Source organism: Oncorhynchus kisutch, linkage group LG14, assembly GCF_002021735.2.
Source record: "Oncorhynchus kisutch isolate 150728-3 linkage group LG14, Okis_V2, whole genome shotgun sequence".
In the NCBI taxonomy this organism is placed as follows: Eukaryota; Metazoa; Chordata; class Actinopteri; order Salmoniformes; family Salmonidae; genus Oncorhynchus; species Oncorhynchus kisutch.
In genome coordinates this window covers 62,291,702-62,309,638 of record NC_034187.2, presented here as the reverse complement: position 1 = coordinate 62,309,638, position 17,937 = coordinate 62,291,702, and the positions used below count along the sequence as shown (strand labels likewise).

Genomic DNA, 17,937 nt, shown 5'->3' with positions numbered 1-17,937 from the left:
TGGATGGAGCCAAATACAGGACCATTTTGGAAGAAAACCTGATGGAGTCTGCAAAAGACCTGCGACTGGGACGGAGATTTGTCTTCCAACAAGACAATGATCCAAAACATAAAGCAAAATCTACAATGGAATGGTTCAAAAATAAACATATCCAGGTGTTAGAATGGCCAAGTCAAAGTCCAGACCTGAATCCAATCGAGAATCTGTGGAAAGAACTGAAAACTGCTGTTCACAAATGCTCTCCATCCAACCTCACTGAGCTCGAGCTGTTTTGCAAGGAGGAATGGGAAAAAATGTCAGTCTCTCGATGTGCAAAACTGATAGAGACATACCCCAAGCGACTTACAGCTGTAATCGCAGCAAAAGGTGGCGCTACAAAGTATTAACTTAAGGGGGCTGAATAATTTTGTACGCCAAAATGTTTAGTTTTTGATTTGTGAAAAAAGTTTGAAATATCCAATAAATGTCGTTCCACTTCATGATTGTGTCCCACTTGTTGTTGATTCTTCACAAAAAAATACAGTTTTATATCTTTATGTTTGAAGCCTGAAATGTGGCAAAAGGTCGCAAAGTTCAAGGGGGCCGAATACTTTCGCAAGGCACTGTATATATTATTATTTATGTTAGTATTTTCATTATTATACATTTTTATTGTTTGTTTTGTTATTGTTTGTTTTGACTCACACTGTGTAATCGGCGTTGGCATGATTTCTTTATAACTAACCCTTCCTCTGTCCCCCATACATAAAACATCTGTAAGGTCCCTCAGTCAAGAATTGAATTTCAAGCACAGATTCAACTACAAAGACCTGAGAGCTTTTCAAATGTTTCATAAAGAAGGGATGTGATTGGTAGATGGGTAACAATAACACATCCGACGTTGAGTGTCTCTTTTAAATTATGGTCAAGTTAATAATTATGCTGTGGATTATGTATTAAACCACCCGTACACATCTAAAATACAGTTGTCCTTCTGAACTGAGCTGCGGGACTGGAATGAAGGAAAATGAAAGGGAAAGGGGGAGACATAGTCAGTTGTCCAACTGAACGTATTCAACTGAAATGTGTCTCCCGCATTTAACCCAACCCCTCTGAATCAGAGAGGTGCGGGGGGGCTGCCTTAACCGACATCCACGTCTTCGTGCCCGGGGAACAGTGGGAAACTGCTCAGGGATGTTACCATGAGGCCATTGGTGATTTTAAAACAGCTACAGATCCAACAGAGGATGGGTCAACAACATTGCATTGACTCCACAATAATGACCTAAACGACAGAGTGAAAAGAAAACTTGCCACAAACAAAGTTAACTTCCCACACTGAAAGGAGGGAAAAGGGCTACCTAAGTATGGTTCCCAATCAGAGACAACGATAGACAGCTGTCCCTGATTGAGAACCATACCCGGCCAAAACATAGAAATACAAAATTATAGAAAAGAAAAACATAGAATGCCCACCCCAAATCACACCCTGACCAAACCAAATAGATACATAAAAAGGCTCTCTAAGGTCAGGGCGTGACAAGACCACAAATATACAGAATACAAATATTCCAAAACATGATTGTTGTAATCAACAAGACAATAAAGTAATATTGCAACAACAACAAAAAACACAGCAAAGGAATACACGTTTTTGCCTAAATGCAAAGCCTTATGTTTGGGGAGAATCCAACAACACATCACTGAGTAATTGCTTCCTTATTTTCAAGCATGGTGGTGGCTGCATCATGTTATGGGTATGCTTGACTTCTGAGTTTTTCAGAATAAAAATAAATGGGATGGAACTAAGCACAGGCAAAATCCTAGAGGAAAACCTCCTTCAGTCTGCTTTACACCAGTGACTGGGAGAGGAATTCACCTTTCAGCAGGAGAATAACCTACAACACAAGGCCAAATCTACACTGAAGTTGCTTACCAAGAAGACAGTTCCTGAGTGACGAAGTTACAGTTGACTTAAATCGGCTTGAAAATCTATGGCAAGAGCTTGAAAATAATAATGGGAAAATATTGCACAATCCACATGTGCAAACTTCTTATTGACTTACCTAAGAAGACTCACAGCTGTAATCAATGCCATAAGTGTTTCTAACATGTATTGAGTCAGGGAGCTGAATATTTACACAATTACTTTATTTTAGTAATTTAATTTTTTAAAATTAATCTTTTAAAAGAAATGTTAGAATTTTTCTTCCACTTTGACATTACAGAGTATTCTGTGTAGATTGTTGACAAAAAATGGCAATTAAATGAATTTTAATCCCACTTTGTAACACAATAAAATGTGAAGAAATGCAAGGGGTGTGAATACTTTTGCAAGGCACTGTATATCAAACGTTACATATGTTTTAAGGCATAATGCAATATTTAAAGTGCATAAATCAATATATTAAACATGACTTATTTTTTATGCATTATTAATATCAGTACCCCTTTAACGCCAGTTATGCAACAGTTTTGAAATATTCCTGCTTATTTGAATTATTTTTTATAAGTATGTTTGGATAAGAACAAGTCTATGTATTTAATGGCATTTTATGTGTTATTTTAATATGAAGGTTTCAAGGCTAGGGTTGTTAGGGAATAAGATTTTTTCAATGTTGTTCCTACTTGTTGTTCATACATCTCAGTACTGGTCCAGATGCTTTAAAGTGTTGGTTTACGTGTCAGGAGATAACACCTATCACAAGCCAAAAGGTACACTTGTTTTCCCCAACACTTGAGTTCAAGTGTTTAATCACTGTCTTTAACCAGAGAGAAACCAGAGACAGCAGGGGGTGATTGGATGGAGAGGAATCCTGCAATACTCTACCTTCTATTCATTATCAACATCGTTACTGACCAAACATGTTCCCACAGAACTTTCTCAGAACTGGAATATTACAGATCTTTACATAGCAGTCTGATCTGGGGGTTGGGGTAGCCTGGCCCGTGGGTGTGGCTGCATTAAGAGCTGTGACATTTAGCCCATTAGGTCCAGTCCTGAGCCTCCAGTCCTCCCGTGCTCTGTGCCCCCGACCCACCTCAGCATTGCTCCTCTTCTGGTTCCGAGTAGGCTATTGAGCCATGAAGTTAATTCCCCTGGTCCACTCTGACCACCCCACCTCATCGGGTGAGCCAGCAGCAGACCACAACAATGCCTAACAGCTAGGTCTCAGCTCACTACCTTCTGCTTCTCAAGCATTCCTCTCCTAAAATGTGTATGTGGTGTGTCATGTCCATGTTGTTTACCCAACATGTGTTGATGTTGTCACTACTTTTGCTCTGTGTTGCCTCCTATATGGTTTATCTATGTGATGGGAGGACTCATTTAGTTATGCTATCCTATCCATGCCTTATCTCTGGAGCGGCAGGTAGCCTAGTGGTTAGGTATGGGCCAGTAACCAAATGGTTGCCGGTTTAAATCCCTGCGCTGACTAGGTGAAAAATCTGTCAATGTGCCCTTGAGCAAGGCACTTAACCCTAATTGCTCCTGGGCTGCCATCAATAATGGCTGATTCCTGGCTCTGACCCTGATTTCCAAGGGTGTCTCAGGGGAGTGGGATATGTAAAAACAAAACAAATGTCCAATTCACATGTGTGAAATAGGACAAATGTACGCACTCACTTAATGACCTTTTCTGTTCATTAAGAGGCAGTAGTTTGGTACAGCAGTTTGCCTTGTAAAAGCAGACTGGCCTACCACAACCACAGTAGACGTTCTCCCCAGAGACATGGTGGTGGGAACAGTGAAATCAGCTCTACCAGTCGCCTCAGAAGGAACTGCTCTGGCGGTTTAAAGCATGCTGTGCTCTACAAGTGGTGTCTGTGATTCTAAACGGTGTGTCCCGAGAGGCTGGAAAACAATAGAGCCACAGTAGTAGAAGAGAGCACACACACACACACACACACACACACACACACACACACACACACACACACACACACACACACACACACACACACACACACACACACACACGGGAAGGGCTGCAGTACAGTGGATTTTCATGGCTTGCACAGCCTAATAAACCCCAGAGTAGATCAACACTGTGCTCACAGCTCCCCCTGCAGTTCACAGCAGGGAATGGCATCGCTTGTGTGTGTGTGTGTGAGTGTGTGTTTGTATGTCACTGTGCAAAAAGCTGAACTATAAATAGCCCTGTGTGAACAGTGATAGTCACAACATCCAGAAGTGTGAGGTAAGGGGCAGTAGCGTAGAATGTGAGCGGTAGCTTAGAATTAGACCGTGTGTGTGCAGCGTGAGCACGAATACCTACTATAAAAAGCGTCTGTATGCGAAAGATGTTCCCTGTTATACGTTCCAGCTTCTTGAAAAATGTACGACTTATTACTTACAATTAAGTTTAACCAAATTCTCAGCTTCTCTCTCAGACTGATACAGACAGAATCATCCATGGTTTTCTTGCAAACAGGCTTGACCACTGTAATGCTCTCCTGTCTGGTCAACCCCAGAAAGCCAACTGCAAAACATTCAGAATGCTGCAGCACCGGTACTGACCAAGACCAGACACATCACACCAGTTTTAAAGTCTCTGCCCGGGCTGCCTGTGAGTTTTAGACGACATTTTAAGAATCTTCTGTTGGTTTTTAAATCAGTCCACAATTATGCACCCCGATACATGTCAGACATGCTTTGAAGTGATGTAGCCAGTAGGTCCCTCAGGTCCTCTGGCCTTTTAACTATCCCAAAGCCTAGGACCAAGAGGCATGGAGAGGCAGCTTTTAGTTATTATGCCATCAGCCTTTGGAATAGCCTGCCAGGGAACCTGAGGGAGGGCCAAAACTGTGGACATATTTATAAGTGGTCTTAAAAGACACATTTTTAGCTCAGCTTTTCTTTGGGGTGCTTTTTAATCTTTCAATTTGTATTGTCATTATTTAGCTTTTTTATCCTCTGATGTTGTGTAGTAAATATCAGTTTTTTTACATTTCCGTTTTTTCCTGTGAAGCGAATTATGTTGCATCCATGTCTGAAATGTGCTATATAAATAACGCTTGATTTGATATTCTGGCAAATGTTCAGCATGTGGATGCTTATGTTCTGTGATTATCATTCATGCAGTTAGGAGAAATAGAGAGAAAGAGAGCCGTACTATGACCCTTTCCACTGCAGTTCCCTCCCTTCTGTGCAGATACTGTTCTGCAGTATCTGTCTGGTTTGCGGAGCTCCCTCCCAGCAGAACAGCCCTCCAACTGGAGAAGACAGAGGTAAGTCAGGGGCCAGGCAGAGACTAATGATCCGGGCCCCAAGAGTCAAAAGGGGGCCACAGACCACTAGCAAAAAGCTGGTTTTCCACGACAGTTGGTCAAGGAGGGCCTGTTGGGTAAAGTGTGGAGATTTATCATACCAATACCTTTATAACACTACAACCTGTCAGCATCAGACTAGTTACCAACAGGAGATTTATCATACCAATACCTTTATAACACTACAACCTGTCAGCATCAGACTAGTTACCAACAGGAGATTTATCGTACCAAGAGAGTACTTTGTGTAAATCAGGGGAGGCTGCTGAGGGGAGGACGGCTCATAATAATGGCTGTAACGGAGCAAATGGAATGTCATCAGACACATGGAAACCACGAGTTTGATGTATTTGATACCATTCCACTGATTCCGCTCCAGCCATTACCACAAGCCCGTTCTCCCCAATTAAGGTGCCACCAACCTCCTGTTGCTTAGCAGCACTTAACAACCTTAGTGTGGTGCTGGGCACTGAGCATCAATAGACCTGTAGACCTTCCACAGTGACAACTGGGACTGGGAGGCAGGCTAGGTACAGAGATAGAGAGGGGGGAGAGAGAAAAGAGAGCACGCACACACACACACACACACACACACACACACACACACACACACACACACACACACACACACACACACACACAGGGAGAGCTCTGATAAATTGGTAATATTCCACAGAGCAGAGCTCTACTCATTTCCCTTGTCTCTGGCTCCATGTCTGTTAATCAGAGCTGAATATGGCACAGTAGGAGACATGGTGGCTCTATATGCAACCAATCAGCTGAGCAGCAGAGTAGAGGCACTAGGGAGTCAGAGGAGGGCACTATGTCACAGACTGGTCCACTACGTCATATACATTACTAACTCAGTGGAGGCTGGAAGGGATGAGGAAGGACACAATAATTCACAGTGTTCCAGTCTGGCCTGACACGTTTCTAGGAAAGGTGGTGAACAACCCTGGAGGAGGTACCACCCTGGCTTCTGAGATCACTGTGTTAAATGACAGCATCAGTGAGTGTGTGTTTATGAGTGAGTGAGTGAAGGAGAGAGAGAGAGAGAGAGAGAGAGAGCGTGATTGAGTGAAGGAGAGAGTGAGAGAGTGAGTGAGTGAGTGTGTGAGTGAGTGAGTGAGTGAAGGAGTGAAGGAGTAAAGGAGAGTGAGTGAGTATGTGTTTGTGAGTGAGATAGTGAGTGAGTGAGAGAGAGAGAGAAAGAGAGAGAGAGTGAGTGAGTGTGTGTGTGTGAATGAGAATGTGATAGACAGAGGAAGAGAGAGAGAGTATTCTCACTCAAATGCTTTTCATCGGATTCTGAAATCCATTATCGAATTTGCCTCAGAATAATACTGAAACCTATAATGTTATTTTGGCTCATTTAAAAAAAACTAATAACGTATTCGCCACTGTGTCTGCCACACTGCCACAAATTACTGACCTTGATATGATTGACATCGACATCAATACTCAACCTCTATAAAATCAATACTCAACCACACTGGTTAAATAGCATCAATACTTAACCACACCAACTCTGTTATTGCTGAACATTCTAATTGTCTGTGTAGCTGTTTCTGTAAATAGCTTCAGTATCGGTTTATTTGATAGTTTCTTATAATTTAGAGGCACTTTCACAGTTTTGTCCACTCACTCACCTTGAGAAGGGTAAGGGGGCGTTACCCTTGGCAGATGTAAGCAGTAATGGCAGTAGCTCCACCTTGGTCTTTGATCGGTAAACGTTGAAACAAGCACTACTGTTTGTAGAAGTGAATTACTGGTCCCCTTGCACACATCTTTCAACGATAACTTTGAAGGTGTTGGTATATTTGCATGAAAAGACAACAATGATAATGTCTCATGAACAGAGCTCCAGTATATGCTGAATATACGTAAAACAGAGATATACACTACATCATTGCCCTGCTCCTTCCCCTCTCCTCCTTTATCCTAATAGCTCTTCTCTTCAATATCCCTCTGTGAACGTTGTATTAGTGCTGAGTTGGCTTGCAAGCGTCCGAAGACGTTCAATAAATTCCATGGTTATCCCGGTTGGAAGATTCAGGAGGGAATAAGCAGGACATTCGGAATCGTCCAACCAGAATTTCTGGAAAACCAGGGAAGTTATTGAAAGTTCCCGGAATTTGGCTATCCTAGTACCGAGTGCTGTGCTGAACCATCTGCGACACCTCACACCCCAACGTGTTCGTTTGTGTGTTTCTTTAGTAACTCAGGGTGGCCCTTCTGGCATCAGTCTAGGAGCACCAGACACCCAGCAAGAGAAAGACAAACAAATCATGCCTCAGACCAAACACTTCAAAGCCTGATGCTCCCAGCATGTGTTCAGACGGTGGAAATGAGTAAAACATCATTATAAATCTTTCGTCCCTTTGTTGTTGTTAAAGGACGAATGAGTCACCTGTGCTTTAATGCTGTAATATAATAACCTACCCAACCCCTGTGTTTTCAATGAGACACAATGTGTGTGTGTGTGTGTGTGTGTGTGTGTGTGTGTGTGTGTGTGTGTGTGTGTGTGTGTGTGTGTGTGTGTGTGCCTCACAGGAGATGTAGGGCAGAAAGGTAGAGTGGGTGAGTGGGTGTAGATAACCTTCTTATCTAATAAGATTTTATCAAATTTGATATTCGAACGGCAGGTAAGACTGTATATATCTTAACAGCCTGGTGTGTGTGTGAGTGTGTGTGTGTGAGTGTGTGTGTGTGTGAGTGTGTTTGTGTGCACACTCGACTGTGTGTGTACGTCCCTGCATATTGGTTTGTGTTTGAGAGTGTGTGTGGGAAGTTTTCTGTAAACTGAGATGAAAGATATTGTTTTTGTACTTTCATCGTAGAGAAACTATATCTATTAAACAAATACTGCCAAGCATGGGCTTCATCCTTCACAAAGCATTAGTCTACTATAGACTATACATACTGAACTTTCCATATCAAGCAACAGCAATTGCAATGAGGGGCTATTGATACTATTTTGCCATTGAGATATTTCATGTCATTCAGTTCATCTCCATTGGCTTTCCTCTCTACCTCTCTCTCAGGTTCTCCAGAACTACAAACAAACAGAAATGAAAGTTTCCGATTGTGTATTTTAAGGATACTTCATTCTGGGCCGTTGTGTCAACGTAGAGCCAGCCAGAGTCATGGAAGGAGTGTTTGAGTGTCTTCTCTGCACATGCTGTTCTGGAGTGCAGACAGTTAACTCATAGTTAGTTAGCTCTTGTCAGTGTGGCGACTGGTGACAGGTCCTCAGAAAGAGATCCACAAGGTGTTCGGCAGGCTAACTGCTGCTCCACCTCCTATCCTGCAGTCGAACTCTCCTGTCCTGACCTTCATTATAATTCCATGGCTCACAGGCAATTAATGTCTCCGGGCCACTGGAATAATGTGAGGTGGATTAACCTCCCAGAACAGACAAGTTAAAATACATCAGTTTTATCAACTAATTAACCCTTCTCTGCACACCAACGAGGGGCCTCGATAGTAGGCACTTTTATTCAAAGTGACTTACAGTCATGTGTGCATACATTACAAGACATTTGATATGGTTAGGAATGACATGGAGAGCAGGTTCACCAACGTCTCAGTATGAGAGGTGTTATGAGTAGCACTGTGCTGGGTTTTGTATTCTCTAGACCCACTTCAATTTGCATACCGCCCAAATAGGTCCACAGACAAGAGGACAAGAAGAATACTTATGTTCATTGCCTAACTCTCAGCCTTTAACACCATAGTACCCTCCAAGCTCATCATTAAACTCTGGGCCCTGGGTCTGAACCCCGCCCTGTGCAACCCCTCCTGTACTCCATGTTCACCCATGACTGCGTGGCCACGCACGCCTCCAACGTAATCATCATGTTTACAAACGACACATCAGTAGTAGGTCTGATTACCAACAATGGTGAGACAGCCTTCAGGGAGGAGGTGAGGGCCCTGTCGAAGTGGTGCAAGGAAAATAACCTCTCCCGCAACGTCATCAAAATGAAGGAGCTATTTATGGACAGGAGACAGCAGAGGGAACACGCCCCCATCCATATTGACAGGCCCGCAGTGGAGAAGGTGAAAAGCTTCAAGTTCCTCGCCATACACATCACTGACAATCTGAAATGGTCCACCCACACAGACAGTGTGGTGAAGAAGGCACAAGAGTGCCTCTTCAACCTCAGGAGGCTGAAGAAATTTGGCTTGGCCCCTTAAGACCCAAACAGAATTTTACAGATGCACCATTGAGAGCATCCTGTCAGGCTGTATCACCGCCTGGTACAGCAACTGCACTGCCAGCAACCGCAGGGCTCTCCAGAGGGTCGTGCGGTCTGCCCAACGCATCACCGGGGGCACAGTGCCTGCACAGCCGGACACCTACAGCTCCCGATGTCACAGGAAGACCAAAAAGTTAATCAAGGACGACAACCACCTGTGCCACAGCCTGTTCACCCCGCTACCATCCAGAAGGTGAGGTCAGTACAGTACAGAGACTGAAAAACAGCGTATATCTCAAGGCCATCAGACTGTTACATAGCCATCACTAGCCGGCTACCACCTGGTTACTCAACCCTGCACCTTAGAGGCTGCTGCCCTACATACATCGACATGGAATCACTGGTCACTTTAATAATCGTACACAAGTCCCTGTAATGATGTTTACATACTGCTTTACTCATTTAATATATTCTAGTCGATGCCATCCTATTCAGCTGTTGGCGAATACTATTCTATACTACGTATTCTAGAGATATACAAAATATTCTATCCACATACTATCCATAATATCTATACCTTCCATCACATACAGTATATATATACAGTACCAGTCAAAAGTTTGGGCACACCTACTCATTCCAGGGTTTTTCTTTATTTTTACTATTTTCTACATTGTAGAATAATAGTGAAGACATCAGAACTATGAAATAACACATATGGAAACATGTAGTAACCAAAACAGTGTTAAACAAATCAAAGTATGTTTTAGATTTTAGATTCTTCAAAGTAGCCACCCTTTCTTTGATGACAGCTTTGCACACTCTTGGCATTCTCTCAACCAGCTTCACCTGGAATGATTTTCCAACAGCCTTGAAGGAGTTCACACATTTGCTGAGCACTTGTTGGCTACTTTTCCTTCACTCTGCACTCCAACTCATCAGCACTTCATCACTCTCCTTCTTGGTCAAATAGCCCTTACACAGCCTGGAGGTGTGTTTTGGGTCATTGTCCTGTTGAAAAACAAATGATAGTCCCACAAAGTGCAAACCAGATGGGATGGAGTATCGCTGCAGAATGCTGTGGTAGCCATGCTGGTTAAGGGTGCCTCAAATTCTAAATAAATCACAGACGGTGTCACCAGCAAAGCACCGCCACAAGTTTCTTCTTATTATTGGTGTCCTTTAGTAGTGGTTTCTTTGTGGTTGTTTCTTCTTTTCTTAGTAGTGGTTTCTTCATGATGGTCTGATTCACGCAGTCTCCTCTGAACAGTTGATGTTGAGAATTGTCTGGTACTTAAACTCTGTGAAGCATTTATTTGGGCTGCAATTTGAGGTGCAATTAACTCTAATGAACTTGTCCTCTGCAGCAGAGGTAACTCTGGGTCTTCCTTTCCTGTGGCGGTCCTCATGAGAGCCAGTTTCATCACAGCACTTGATGGTTTTTGCTACTGTGCTTCAAGAAACTTTCAAAGTTCTTGACATTTTCCGGATTGACAGACCTTCATGTCTTAAAGTAATGCACCTGAAATGCATTCCAGGTGACATCCAAGAGTGTGCAAAGCTGTCATCAAGGCAAAGGGTGGCTACTGTGAAGAATCTCAATTATACCATTGTTGGTTACTACATGATTCCATATATGTTATTTCATAGTTCTGATGTCTTCACTACTATTATTATATTATTATTATTTAAAAAAAATCTGGAATGAATAGGTGTGTCCAATCTTTTGACTGGTACTGTATATATTCTGTTGACATTGTTCATCTTAATATATATCTTTATAGATTTCTTAATTCTGTTCTTTTTTACATTTCGATCTGTGTGTATTGTTGTGAATTGTTTGACTGTTGGAGGTAGGAACACAAGCATTACGCTACACCTGCAATAACATTTGCTAAATATATGTATGCGGCCAATACCATTTGATCTGATTTGATTATCTTGCCTTGAAATATTTGAGCAAAGATGAGGAGATACAGGATTAGCACCATGATGTTTAAATTGGATACACCTGCTGATATCAAAGAGGTATCACACGCTTTGACTTGACCAACATAGTGTGTATGGATTTGTATAGAAGTCTTGTAAGTGTCATGTTAAATTGCTAAATATAAAGGCTCAGGGGAGTATTCAGCAATTGTATAGTCAAGTGCATCACCATTACACATCTATAAACACATACAAACACCCACGTACTCAGGCACCCACCCACACCCATCCACACAGACACACATAGACACACAGGTCTCTGCTGAGCAGAATAAATGTGTTGGTTCCCTTGACAACAACTGGTAATGGAGTCGTTATAGCAGGACAAACAAATTAGTCCAGCAAGTCTCCAATCAGAGTCTAGCACTAATACAAAACACAAAGTATCCAATCAGAGTCTAGCACTAATACAAAACACAAAGTATCCAATCACAGAGTCCAACACAGCAACACAAAACCAAGTATCCAACATCAAACAGGCACTTTAGCAGGCCAGCTCATAGAAGACAGTATATACTCTATGAACCAAGTCATTACTACAACAATTAGAAAACCATCCCTCTGGTCTGACAATCTTGCAAAATGAGACAATATTTTACTGTACGCTATATTTACAGATGCACTCGTTTATTAGGAAAGCATAACAGCATGGTTGTACATAACTGTTATTATGTGTGCAGGGACAGAGGGAAGGAGCATACATTCGTCTTCTTTGTTCCTCTAGTCAGTAGCAGGACTTGATGTTTTACTGTTAAAGCTCAGAGTCTAATACCGAGAGAAATGCAGAAAAGCTACATGTCCAACCTCTCCCCTATTATGGTTGAATCCGTTCAAGGACATTGGTAACAGCAGTTCTCGGGTCAGTGGGTTTCTTAACGTCTTAATTAAAGATGCATACTGTACGTTTAGAGAAGTGCATGTACTTGTTTCTGAAGGAGCAAAGTGGACACACACACACACACACACACACACACACACATACACACACACACACAGTGCCTGAAGCGGTAAAGATAATTGTATCAATATCTAATATGTGCCTTTGTATTAAATAGGACAGCTTTGATGGTTCGGTTATGTAAGAGTACAGTATCAGACGCACTTGTTACTCAATAACCTAGTGGACGGTGTTGAGCCAATTTCAGCACAGTCATAAAGTAGTGCGACAAATCAAATATGATTTATCCATTCATCGTCATGTCTGTCTGCCAATGTAACTCAGTACCACCTGATTACTCCCCAGGAATAATTTGAGCCATTAAAATCAATATTAATTAGGCTGTTGAATGTGCAAGAGGGAACAAAGACAGCTGCTTGCTGCTGTTAAAGGGTGTACACGATGTAATAGCTGGAAAGACCCATCCAGAGATGTTTCACTTTAAAAAAAAACACTATAAATAGGCTATGAATAACATTATCTAGCTAGCTCCTGTCTTTATAGTTACAATGAAATGTTATGAAGCAATTTTGTTAAGAACATCCTCACAATCCTCCTGGTAATGGTTGGGTTTCTGTACAGCACTTTGAGATATCAGCTGATGTATGAAGGGCTGTATAAATACATTTGATTTGATTTAATGCCCAAACAACTTGTGTTGGTTTTGGCTCTCCGTTTGGTCTCAGAAAATCCATTGAATCACTTAGAAGGTGTTGTCTCTCCCAACTTGATTGAAAGACAGAACACAGAGCTGCTGAAGATGAGGGTGATAAAATCAATAACATCCATCTAAAGGTGATTAATTAACACTGGCAAGGGGAGCAGTACAGCAAGGGGGTGGAGTGTATACAGGGCATCTCTAGTAACATCGAATAGCTAGCTGCTGTAACAAAGGTGGTTCTCATGGACTTTTGAAGCTGGAGATGTCAAAGTAAATGCTGCTGGAACTGAGTAATGCGGTCGTATCAGTGTTGTGATTTGGGCCCTAGTTGTATTTTTATGAATATCACAATTCTACTATCAGCAACAACACACCGCCATACACTGTAATCTACATCCTAGTTGGCAGGTGTTCAACGACACTTTCAGTCATCTCTCTGTCTGTGTTGAGAGACACACAGAGCTGTGGAGGTTCACTGATGTGGTGCACAACGGAGCAAGATACATTCCTACTGACAATGTGAGATTTGCACCTTTCTGCTATCAGATGCAAGTGAGCCAACCAACTCTTTCGGTGGCTGCTTGGAGAACTTTGACATACACTTTTAAGAAAATTCGAGGAGGAATATGAGAATCAGTGTGATAGAATAACTGTGTTTCATTTGTTCAGACAGAACAGTGTACCAGGCTCTGGGTTAATAATGCAGTTCATTCATTTTATGAATACCGCATGTCTACTGTATCACTGAGAGGACTGGGGTAGGAACATGAATAAATACAGATATGAATGAGGGCACAGTCATAGCTGCCGTTACACCATTTTTCAGCGTAACATTGTTGGCTATCTTCATAGTGCTAATCTTTTCACCTCGTGGAACAACATACTTAATCATTTGTATATATCCCACAAGGCATTTCGTTGCAGAAGGGCTGGGTTCATGGAGCTTTAGTGCAGGAGTAGGCTTAATCTTGGTCCTGGAAACCGGACCTTCGTTTTTTCTATGTGTACATTAATTGTAAATGATCATGTTTGGTTTCTCATGTTGGGGGAAGACAGTTCAAAGTTTTGTATCTGGCGAGATACAGTGCCTTCAGAAACTATTCATACCCCTTGACGTATTCCACATTTTATTGTGTTACAGCCTGGATTCAAAATGGATTAGGACTTTTTTTTCTCACCCATCGACACACAATACCCCAAAATGACAAAGTGAAAACATGTTTTTAGAAATGCTTGAAAATGTATTGAAAATGAAATACAGAAATGTCTTATTTGCATACATATTCACACCCCACAGTCAGAACATGTTAGAATCACCATTTGCAACGATTAGAACTGTGAGCCTTTCTGGGTAAGTCTCTAAGAACTTTGTACAATATTTGCACGTTATTCTCTTTAAAATGATTTTTAAAATGGTTGTTGATCATTGACGGCCATTTTCAAGTCTTGCCATGGATTTTCAAGACGATCTAAGTTAAAACTGTAACTTGGCCACTCCGGAACATTCAATGTCATCTTGGTAAGCAACTCCAGTGTACATTTGACCTTGTGTTTTAGGTTATTTTCCTGCTATAAGGTGAATTTGTCTCCCAGTGTCTGTTGGAAATCAGATTGAGGCAGGTTTTCCTTGTTGTCCTAAAAAACTCCCTATTCCTTGATGATGACAAGTATACCCATAACATGATGCAGCCACTACCAGGCTTAAAAATATGAAGAGTGGTACTCAGTGATGTGTTGTGTTGGATTTGCCCCAAACATAAAACTTTGTATTCAAGACATAAAGGGAATTTATTTGCCACATTTGTTTCAGTTTTACTATGGTGCCTAATTGCAAACCAGAGGCATGTTTTGGAATATTTTCATTCTGTACAGGCTTCCTTCTACTTCCTTTGTCATTTAGGTTAGTATTGTAGAGTAACTAAAATGTTGTTGATCCATCCTCAGTTTTCTCCTATCACAGCCATTAAACTCTGTAACTGTTTAAAGTCACCATTGGCCTCATGGTGAAATCCCTGAAGGGTTTCCTTCCTCTCCAGCAAACCGAGTTAGGAAGGACACCTTTATCCTTGTGGTGACTGGGTGTATTGATACACCATCCAAAGTGTAATTAATAACTTCACCTTGCTCAAAGGGATATTCAATCTCCACGTTTTTTTTAACGATCAATAGGTGCCCTTCTTTGCAAAACATCGAAAAACCTCCCTGGTCTTTGTGGTTGAATATTTATAGACGCAAGACATTTCAGCTTTTCATTTAAAAATAATAATTCGTAAACATTTCTAAAAACATAATTCCACTTTGACAGTATTGTGTGTGGATCAGTGACACAAAATCTCAATTGAATCCTTTTAAAATTCACGCTGTAACACAACAAAATGTGGAAAAGTCGAGGGGTGTGAATACTTTCTGAAGGCTCTGTATATTAGCGTAGATCTTTAAAACAGTTTTCCCTTCCATTTGCTTGCAAAATAAGTCTAAATATAATGCAACACTGTGAACCGTGTGCCCTAATCTGCTACCTACTCAATCTAGTCCAGAGAAGCTGCAGGAGTAAAGCATATTGGGTCACGGGAGCACACTTTATATGCACATAAAATCCCATTCCCTGCTTGTTACAAATCAGATAGATCTAGTCCTGAGCCTATAAATATAATCATTCCTCACGTGCTTGAGTGGGTGGATGCCCATCAGGGAATGTATGAAACCAATAGTAAAGAAACACAAAGGCCAATAGACTAGTTCAGGTTACAACGGGTCTGTGAAAAATAGTAGGAGAGTAATGTATCTTGGTCAAAACAGTTGTTTCCATGGAAAAGAATGGTGGGTGTTATTTGGCAACAGCTTCGGTTGTTGTGAGTTAGACCTACATACTATGTCTGTTAGGGATACAGCATAAATGGATTACGGAAATGGAACATGTATTCTCAGCATTGCCTTTCATATTCATATTCAAAACCACTCATGTACTGTACTGTACTGTACTGTACTGTATAGTAAAGCATGTATAGCCTACCCTACATCTGTGTTAGATCTAATCATATTCCATATCTGGACCATCAACAACACTATTATTATCTTTTTAGTTATGAGCACAGGTTGTGTGTGTGTGTGTGTGTGTGTGTTTGTGTGTGCGTGCGCGCGTGTGTGTGTGTGTCTTTGTGTGTGTGTGTGTGTGTGTGTGTGTGTCTTTGAGTCAGCAACTGCAGGCCTAAAGATAAAGTTGAATTATCCTAAAAGCCTTATTGGCTCCTGTACGACTCCTTCCTCATCCAATAACTCCTACATTTCCCACACTTCCCTGTAGCTCACAGGACTGGGAGAGGAAATTTCCCACTAATTGGACAACCTTATAATCATTGGGCCGTACTCAGATGAATGACTGGACCCATTTCTGTGCTGCCCTCTGTCTGTGGGGCTCAGCTCTTATTCAATACCGGCCCTGTCTGTGGGGCTCAGCTCTTATTCAATACCGGCCCTGTCTGTGGGGCTCAGCTCTTATTCAATACCGGCCCTGTCTGTGGGGCTCAGCTCTTATTCAAAAGCCATCTTGGCATAGGGACATCAAGATGCTTAGGGTATTTTTCGCTGGGTATTATCTGTAAACAAATCTAAAAGCCAACTGGGACAGTTGAGTTGATGATAAGTGGCTTGGTGGGGCTGAGTTCTATTTTTAATTCAATCAATTGAGGAAATGAATGAGCTTTTTGACTTACTGAATGAACTGAATTGAAAAGCGAATTGAGCCCAACCCTGGCAGTTATCCAGCCATCGCTGTAACATACTGGTCCCGGTTTCTGGTTTGTTGTCTCTCTTTCAGGTTATTGCCATACTACTGTACCATAGATGTTAGGTCCTGATCACTGTCTGTGTCTTCTCTCCCCTGCAGGGTATGACCATGCTGCTCTACCATGCTGCTGTACCATTACATCCTGGTAACTGTGGTCTGTTGTCTCCCTGCAGGTTATGGCCATGCAGCTCCCGGCACAGACGCGGGGAAGGCCTTCTGCATGTTCTATGCCGTCCTGGGGATACCCCTGACCCTGGTCATGTTCCAGAGCCTGGGCGAGAGGATGAACACCTTCGTCAAGTCCCTCCTGAAGCGCATCAAGAAGTGCTGTGGTATGCGCATCACCGACGTTTCCATGGAGAACATGGTGACGGTGGGGTTCTTCTCCTGCATCGGGACGCTGTGCATCGGGGCGGCCGCCTTCTCCCACTACGAGGACTGGAGCTTCTTCCAGAGCTACTACTACTGCTTCATCACACTGACTACCATCGGTTTCGGGGACTTTGTGGCCCTGCAGAAGAACCGGGCCCTGCAGCGGAGGCCCCTGTACGTGGCCTTCAGCTTCATGTACATCCTGGTGGGCCTGACTGTCATAGGAGCCTTCCTCAACCTGGTGGTGCTGAGGTTCCTGACCATGAACAGTGAAGACGAGAGGCGGGACGCAGAGGAGAGGGCCTCGCTGGCGGGGAACAGAAACAGCATGATCATCCACATTCAGGAGGAGACGCTGGGGAGAGGAGGAGGTGCAGGGAGGAGGCGCAGGGAGACGCAGGGCCAGTTCTGCGCCGAGGTCAACGATGTGCCATCTGTCTGCTCCTGCATGAACTACCACTCACATGAGTTTGGTAGCTGTGGGGGAGAGATGGGAGTAGGGGGAGGGATGGGGGGAGGAGGAGGAGGAGGAGGGATAGAATGTGCCTTTTCCCACCAGAACTCCTTTAGTTCCCAGTTGAACCCCCACCAGTACTTTCACTCGGTGTCGTACCGCATCGAGGAGATCTCTCCCAGCACCCTAAAGAACAGCTTCTTCCCCTCGCCCATTAGCTCAGTCTCCCCAGGCCTCCACAGCTTCACAGACAATCGGCGACTAATGAAGAGAAGGAAATCTATCTGA

At 42.6% G+C, this 17,937-nt stretch overlaps 1 protein-coding gene across 1 annotated transcript in view; it reads left to right on the top strand.

The window, feature by feature from the left end:
- The window catches only part of LOC109903258 (potassium channel subfamily K member 9), a 34,162-nt gene extending 16,225 nt beyond the window's left edge, over positions 1-17,937 (top strand). The window contains exons 2-3 of the mRNA XM_031789250.1: positions 16,997-17,691; positions 17,788-17,937. Of these exons, the coding sequence (XP_031645110.1) occupies positions 16,997-17,691; positions 17,788-17,937 (845 nt within the window). The remainder of the gene's footprint in view (positions 1-16,996; positions 17,692-17,787) is intronic.